Source organism: Bos indicus, chromosome 3 (genome assembly GCF_029378745.1).
Source record: "Bos indicus isolate NIAB-ARS_2022 breed Sahiwal x Tharparkar chromosome 3, NIAB-ARS_B.indTharparkar_mat_pri_1.0, whole genome shotgun sequence".
Taxonomy (NCBI): Eukaryota; Metazoa; Chordata; class Mammalia; order Artiodactyla; family Bovidae; genus Bos; species Bos indicus.
The window spans coordinates 6651430-6659988 of record NC_091762.1 but is presented as its reverse complement, the minus strand read 5'-3'; the positions used below and the strand labels follow the sequence as shown (position 1 = coordinate 6659988).

Sequence of the window (8559 nt, the reverse complement as noted above, 5' to 3'; positions counted from 1 at the left end):
ATTAGAAACTTTTATGGCAGTTTGGCAGAGTACTGACATCTGTTGAATTTAATTTAAAAAAAAAAATGGGGCTTGTATGCTTCTTGCTTTTTATTTAATTTTTCTAGCAATTTATTTTTATTGATTATTCCAGAAGTACCCATCTGGGGTGGCTTGGAAAAACAAAGCAGGTCCTTTACCACAAAGAATCTGAGACACACTGAAATAGAAAATTACAGTACAGGACCCATTACGTCCTATGGAATTCTAAGCTTCTCTGACTCTACATCATATTCCAAGTTTTGAAAATTGGCAATTCATGCATGATTCTCCGTAAAGTTCTTAGTAAAATCAATGTTCATTTTCACGAAGATGATTTTTTAGAGGAAGAGGAGGAGTTTTGGAACCAGAAGGTTGGGTGTTAAATGGCACAGTGCCTGGATGGAAAACTAAGTAATGATCATCTCTAAACCTCACTTCCTAGCCTCAAACCTCTCCTCTAAAATACGGAGCGCTGTGAAAATATTCTGAGGTCTTCCCCCCATGAAATGCTAATCAGAGGCGCCAGGGTATTCACCCTTCGTGAGCCGCGACTCCTCTACCAGCGCGCACCGCTAGGAGATCGCCCCAACCACTACAAAAGCCGGACGTCAGCGGGGCGGACTCGGGGCGGGACACCTTCCGAGGCCCAGGAGCAGGGACAGCTCGGATTGGCTCGGGCCTTGCGCGACAACGCGGCTCCGCCCCTCGGCCTATCTCACTCCATCCGGGCTCCTGAGCCGCGAGCGGCTGGCAGGCAGCGATGGAAGAGCCGCCCAGCGAGAAATCCGTGATGAAAAAGGGAGGCGGGGCCCCGCCGGGCCCTGATTGACGGCCCGGGGGCGTGGCCGAGGCGGGGCTATGGGTCCAAGTACGGGTGAGAAGCCTTGCTGGGCCCTTCTTTGGGGCGCCTGGTCATAGGGTGCGCAAGCATGCGGAAAGTGGTTTTGATCACCGGGGCGAGCAGGTGAGACCTCCTTCAAGATAGTGGAGGCGGCGGGGCTGGGGTCCAAGGGAGCAGGAAGTAACGAGCCAGGTGGACCAGCCACCGATCGACCGCAGGAGCTCCTGTAGCTGACCCTGCCTCGGTGGGGACAGGGCCGAGATCCTGTCCGGCTTTTCCCTGGGTTCCCCTGTGCGCGAGGTACCAGGCCTGTCGGCGTCGTGAGCAGCACAGTAACGTGCTTTCAATTAAACATGACAGGGAAAAAAAAAAGTAGAGCGTCACTAAGAGATGTGTCTCAGTGACGATCCTGTCGGTATGCAGAGAAAGGGCTCTACCCACTCAGACCTCGCCCCCTTTCCACTTTTGACTCTCTCATCACTGGTACATTAGACCAGATCACCATACATTTTGTACTCTCCCGGTTTTTTTCTGTGCTAGACTTCCGCCCCTAGAAAAATTTAAGCGTCCAAGAATGTTAGAATACGGGGGGCAAATATCTCACGTAACACAGTGCTAGACACCTAGTACTTATACAGTACTCTTCAGAGACTCAGAGAAAAGTAACTTTTTTCTGTTAAGGCGTGGAAGGAGTGCAAGTAACCATACTGCCGATGAGTAATTTACTCCGGGGGTTGGGTATTTGGATTCAGCCTCTGTTTTACTTTTCGTTTGTAGTTCAGTGAACAGTGTGTGGAGGATGAAACTAACCAAATCAGTTTTCTAATTGAGGCGTTTGGGGGTCGGGGCGGGGGCGGTGCGCGGGTGGATTAAGACTGAGGTTATGTTAAACGACATTTAAAATTAGTTCAGCTTTCAGTTATTTAGGCATGTCCTTGTTAACTAAGACAAACCTGGCAGGTGTCCTGTAATGGGCAGAATTTTAGTATACCCTCACCTGAATAACTTTAACAGCCAGTGTGGTGCTTTCTATGTTGATATGCTTAAATATCAGCATGCTTAATATTGCAAACATGCAAATATCAAATATGCTTAAATAAATCAGGCTTGATTTTGTGTTTGTTTCTTTTACAAATATTGTGATATGTGCAATTGTATATTTATAGTAAAGGCCTATTCTCAAGTGGGGATGAATAAACAAAACTATGGTTTATTCATGGTGCTAGACTCTTTGCCAGGAATCAGCTTTCAAGTCTTGGAAAAAGCCCACTTACCTAGGGTTTCACTGTTATCAGCCAACCTGATCCGACCTTTCTCCCCATCTACTGTGTGGTTTCACAATGCTCTTTCTGAAGGAGGTCATTGACACATGTACTCATCCCTAGGTGGGGAAGATCCCCTGGAGGAGGAAATGGCAACCCTCTCCAGTATTCTTGCCTGGAAAATTCCATGGACAGAGGAGCCTAGTGGGCAACAATCCATAGGGTCACCAAGAGTCAGACACGACTGAGTGACTAAGCATGCAGCATGCATTCATGCCCACATCTCTTTCCTTGTAGCCATCTTATATTTCCTTTTCCTATCTTCTACTTAATCATCTTCCTGTTGGTTATTCAGTCCTAATAGTTGAGAGGGACTTGTCTCTTTTGCCATTTGCTTATACCTTACCCTAAAAGAGTCACCCATTACTTAAATTAGGAATTTCTGGTGCTGTTGATAATGGCCATGATACCAACTGATAGAAGAGCCCTTGCCCTTGAGAAACCTAGACAGTAGAGTAAAACATGCACACTGCTAACTGCTGAGATGCTCTTTTTAGCACTTGCTGGTGATGTATTGAATCACTTTCATGAGTGTCATGATCAGCATAAAATGAAAACCACTGACAGGATAAACTCTGTCTTAAATGCTAAAGGGCAATTCTGATTTGCAGTTATTCGGGTCATTGAGCTTTTGCAAAATGAAAGAACCACAAGCTGGACAACATCCTGAGCCAGTGACTATGAGAGTTGGAGGGTTCCCCACTTCTTTACATAGTTTTGGAGTGCTTTCTGTCTACCTGGGCTCCTGTCTGGGGCTCAAGTTGACAAAATCAGTCTTCTGAGCCAGAGATAAGTTGCTTCTATTTGGCACCTTCTCATTTAATGCATATTCGATATCTGAATTGTCCTCTCAGTGGCGTGGGCCTAGCCCTCTGCAGGCGGTTGCTGGAAGAAGATGATGCACTTCACCTGTGCTTGGCGTGCAGGAACATGAGCAAAGCAGAAGCTGTCCGCACCTCTCTACTGGCCTCCCACCCTGCTGCTGAGGTCTCCATCGTGCAGGTGGATGTCAGCAGCCTGCCGTCGGTGTTCCAGGCCACCAAGGAGCTCAAGCAAAGGTCTGCGTCTTATTGATGGCTTTTTTCTCATGTGATTGTGCAGTGCAACAGCTAATAGAATAAGAAGGGATGGGAAAATCTATAAAAGAAACAGGTGCAGTGTAAAAAGAAGTTACACTGAGGAAATCTGCAGAGTGACATATTATGCCTCAGTATACCATATTTTCATTCTTAATCACAATCATGACCATTCCATGAAGATTAATTTATGAGCATTTTTTGACATGCAGTCAGTTGTAGTCTTAGGTTAGTGTAACTCCTTTGATGTTTAAATACATTTTTTGCATCTTTGCTTTACATAATAAAACTCCATTAAGTATGTGAGGCAGGTGTTGACAAGTGAAGAAATTTCCCCAGGCCACTCACTAAAAATTTGTTCATATTGACTAATTGGCAGACAATAAACATTTGATAAATGTTTAGTATCTGAAGGGCTAGAGTCCTTAGATATATAAGTTCTCAAAAAATGTACAATAAATTGCATATAGCTACACAGTGCATTTTTCTGGAGAGACAGGGCATGTTTTTTTCTTCTAAGAGGAATGAATAATAATTAGTTTAATTAATAAACTATTAATTACATTTTTGTAATTCAGGCCCTTAATAAGCAAGAGCTTCTTTATTTCCATGGACAGTAAAATGAACTTCAGTATATATAAGGAAAGCCTTCTTGGTAAAAGAATTGGCTGAAGAATAATATATTGTATTTCCTTTATGCTTGATAGCCATTTGCATTACTGTGTTCCCTGCTCTAATGGATATCTTGGTGTTCAGATTCCAGCATTGATGGATCAGATTATACAAATTTTACTTGTCAAAAAGGAAAGATGTGAATTTTTTTTTTCTAAAAAAGCAAAAACCTTTCTAAGACCAGAGGGAGTGTGGGTTTAATAGAGTTGCTGTGGTACCTTATTGGGAGGACTAAGCTGGAAGGAGTATTGATCAGAGAATATTTGATTTCAAGACCCAATACAGCTCTCCAAATTCTGTTTGAAGCCACCATCAAAAAAAGAATACTCAAATATTTACTGGGCTAATTAAAAAATGTTGAGAAGGTAGTACTGATGCCTTAGCTTGCTACAGCCATCTTTTTGTACTTTCTGTCCTTCGTGGACCTTCTGTATTCTAACTGCTCTAAGAGACAGCTAACAATCTTCTTTCTTGATTTTACTTGCAGGTTTCAGAGATTAGACTATGTATATCTAAATGCTGGGATCATGCCTAATCCACAGCTAAATATCAAAGCACTTTTCCGTGGTCTCTTTTCAAGGTAATTTCTATCTTCTAGATTAACTGATTGGAAGGAAGGTGTTTATTTATATATTTTTGCCTAGCTTTGCCGTCAGTCCATAAGTTGAGGGGGTGAGGGGGTGTGGAGAAGAATGAAGATAGAAAGTACATGTTGTAGCCATGTGGTGAAACGTGCTTTCGTCTTTGTGAGCAAAGTCATGATTCTGTGTTCTTGGTCCCCAGATATTCCAAGAATGTTACATGTTTTGGCAGGTCAGTTTTGGTCTGCCTCACTGTGTCCATTAGAACATTTCAGAACTAGGCAGAGTTGTCAGTGAGACTCTAATATCCAGGAAGGCAACTTGAGAAGCATTTCTCAGCCATGTGTCAGGCACTCTGACTAGTAGGCTGAGGAAATGTACAGGGCTAAACACCTTCCTGGGAGATTCTCAACACACATTCAGTTCAGTTCAGTCGCTCAGTCGTGTCCGACTCTTTGCGACCCCATGAATCGCAGCACGCCAGGCCTCCCTGTCCATCACCAACTCCCGGAGTTCACTCAGACTCACACCAGTGATGCCATCCAGCCATCTCATCCTCTGTCGTCCCCTTCTCCTCCTGCCCCCAATCCCTCCCAGCAGCAGAGTCTTTTCCAATGAGTCAACTCTTCGCGTGAGGTGGCCAAAGTACTGGAGTTTCAGCTTTAGCATCATTCCTTCCAAAGAAATCCCAGGGCTGATCTCCTTCAGAATGGACTGGTTGGATCTCCTTGCAGTCCAAGGGACTCTCAAGAGTCTTCTCCAACACCACAGTTCAAAAGCATCAATTCTTTGGTGCTCAGCTTTCTTCACAGTCCAACTCTCACATCCATACGTGACTACTGGGAAAACCATAGCCTTGACTAGACAGACCTTTGTTGGCAAACTAATGTCTCTGCTTTTCAATATGCTATCTAGGTTGGTCATAACTTTTCTTCCAAGGAGTAAGCGTCTTTTAATTTCATGGCTGCAGTCACCATCTGCAGTGATTTTGGAGCCCCCCAAAATAAAGTCTGACACTGTTTCCACTGTCTCCCCATCTATTTGCCATGAAGTAATGGGACCAGATGCCATGGTCTTCGTTTTCTGAATGTTGAGCTTTAAGCCAACTTTTTTACTCTCCACTTTCATTTTCATCAAGAGGCTTTTTAGTTCCTCTTCACTTTCTGCCATAAGGGTGGTGTCATCTGCATATCTGAGGTTACTGATATTTCTCCCGGCAATCTTGATTCCAGCTTGTGTTTCTTCCAGCCCAGCGTTTCTCATGATGTACTCTGCATATAAGTTAAATAAGCAGGGTGACAATATACAGCCTTGACGTACTCCTTTTCCTATTTGGAACCAGTCTGTTCCATGTCCAGTTCTAACTGTTGCTTCCTGACCTGCATATAGGTTTCTCAAGAGGCAGGTCAGGTGCTCTGGTATTCCCATCTCTTTCAGAATTTTCCACAGTTTATTGTGATCCACATAGTCAATACACATTAGTGGCTTCCAAAAATGTTTAACTACAACCTACAGTACTACTACTATTAGTAGTAGTACAATAAGAAATAAATCTTTTTTGTGACCCAGTGTACTTATTCATGGATTTCCCAGGTGGCACAGTGGTAAAGAACCTGCCTTCCAGGAGACGTGGGTTCGATCCCTGGGTCAGGGAGTCCCTGGAGAAGGAAATGGCAACCAATCCATTCCCGTATTCTTGCCTGGAAAATTCAAGGGACAGAGGAACCTGGCATGCTATAATCCACGGGGTGGCAAAGAGCCAGACACAACTGAGCAACTGAGCACATCCATACTTATTCATAAATAGATGTTACTCTTACTTCATGCTACTTCCTATACTGCTACTTTTGTTTTACTTTTCTGCCATTCAACACACACACACTCCTACACACAAAATCACATGCTGGTCTTGACCTATTACATTGATCTCACAGCAAATCACTGTCTTCCTGTATTCAATGCCTCAGGAATTCCCTATGATAAAAAAGCCTGCTTCACTTTGTTACTTTGTTCAGCAGTTAGACATCAGTGTGCAGGGGAAGACTTTTTCTTCTTGGCATGACTCTTATTCCCCCAGGGCAGTTGATTTGTATTAGGTTGGTGCAAAAGTATTGTGGTTTTGCATGGTTGAAATTTGCTATCTGATATTGGAATACATTCTTAAATAAATGTGGTTATGTTATACATTGTTTTAATGCACATTTCTCACTTTGTTTTTTGCTAATGACTTATTACTTCCTATGTATTTTATATTTTTTTTAGACTAGGAAATGATGTTAGACAAAAAGAAAATTCAAGTGATTTTCCTATTTGAGTTCAAAATTGTTCATAAGGCAGTGGAGACAACTTAGACCAACAACACATTTGGCCCAGGAACTGCTAACAAACATACAGTGCAGTGCTTGTTTGAGAAGTTTTGCAAAGAAGACGAGATCCTTGAAGATGGGGAACTCAGTGGCCAATGGTCAGATGACAGTGACCAACTGAGAACAATCACTGAAGCTGATCCTCTTACAACTGCATGAGAAGTTGCTGAAGAACTCAGTGTTGACCATTCTATGGTAGTTTGGCATTTGAAGCAGATCAGAAAGGTGAAAAAGCTTGATAAGTGGGAGCCTCATGAGCTGACTGCAAATAAAAAAAATCGTCATTTTGAAGCGTCATCTTCTCTTATTCTATGCAAAAACAATGAACCACTTCTCAGTCAGATTGTAATGTGCACTAAAAAGTGAACTGTGTATGACAACTGACAACAACCAGCTCGAAGTGTTTGGACCAAGAAGAAGTAGCTGGTGACAACCAGCTCAGTGTTTGGACCAAGAAGAAGCTCCAAAGCACTCCCTAAGCCAAACTTGCACCCCAAAAAGTGTCGTGGTCACTGTTTGGTGGTGTGCTGCCATTCTGATCCACTACAGCTTTCTGAGTCCTGGCGAAACCATTACATCTGAGAAGTAGGTTCACCAAATCAATGAGATGCATTGAAAACTGCAATGCCTGTAGCTGCTTTAGTCAAGAGAGGGAGCCCAGTTCTTCTCCACGACCACACATTGCACATCCAGTGCTTCAAAAGTTGAATGAATCGGGCTATATAAAGTTTTGCCTTATCCACCATATTCACCTGATCTCTTGCCATCTGACTATGATTTCTTCAAGCATCTTGACAACTTGTTGCAGAGAAAATGCTTCCACAACCTGCAGGAAGCAGAAAAATGCCTTCCAAGAGTTTGTGGAATCCTGAAGCATGTATTTTTATGCTACAGGAATAAACAAACTTACTTCTCATTGGCAAAAATGTGTTGATTGTAATGGTTCCTATTTTGGTTAATAAAGCTGTGTTTGAGCCTAATTATAATGATTTAAAATTCACAGTCTGAAACCACAATTACTTTTTCACCAACCTAATAGCTTGATTTGGAATGAAGGGAAGAGAGTTTTTGCAGCAGGGTTTTGAGAGGCTCAGGTTCCTGTTGGTTGTATGGACTATAAGTATATAGGTTGAACTGGGTGCAAGAAAGCATTTTTGCATTTGATTTAGTGCTCAAAATAACCCGCTCTGAGAAATAAGTATTTCTGTTCCTGTTATTACAGAAGCAAGGAAAAGTTGGGGGGTCAGGGAAGGCAGGAGGGGTATCTCTTTACTATCTTCAGTTAAAGAAGCTTTAAAATGTCATACCATTGTCTTCTGCTGTTTCAGAAAAGTGATTCATATGTTCTCCACAGCTGAAGGACTGCTGACCCAGAATGACAAGATAACCCCTGATGGGCTCCAGGAGGTGTTTGAAACCAATGTCTTTGGCCACTTTATCCTGGTAAAAAGGTTTTAGGCTTCGTAAGCAACACTTAGTGCTGCGATCCTAAACACGTGTGCAGATATGTCCAGTGCTGTGTTGTTAAGCTCATTAGTTTATGGCCGGCATTGCATCTTTGAGTGTTTAAATGGGGTGATGACTCTTTGAAAACATTGCTTCCCTGAAGCAGCCTGCTGGTGTATTTTTTCCTTTGGACATCAACTTCAGAGAGCGGAAAGTAAAATATGAACACACAAG

At 42.8% G+C, this 8559-nt stretch overlaps 1 protein-coding gene across 4 annotated transcripts in view; it reads left to right on the top strand.

Moving 5' to 3' along the window:
- The first annotated feature begins 835 nt into the window (after positions 1-835).
- The window catches only part of HSD17B7 (hydroxysteroid 17-beta dehydrogenase 7), a 29968-nt gene continuing 22244 nt past the window's right edge, over positions 836-8559 (top strand). For 2 of the 4 annotated variants that reach the window (XR_011564895.1, XM_019986848.2), the window contains exons 1-4: positions 836-985; positions 3039-3242; positions 4420-4512; positions 8208-8322. Coding sequence is in view for 2 of the 4 variants with exons in the window: in XM_019986848.2 (XP_019842407.1) it covers positions 951-985; positions 3039-3242; positions 4420-4512; positions 8208-8322 (447 nt within the window). In the remaining 2 variants the exon portion in view is untranslated. Of the gene's footprint in view, positions 986-3038; positions 3243-4419; positions 4513-6775; positions 8180-8207; positions 8323-8559 lie in introns of those variants that run through there. The other 2 variants (XM_070782681.1, XR_011564900.1) reach the window with 2 other exon arrangements.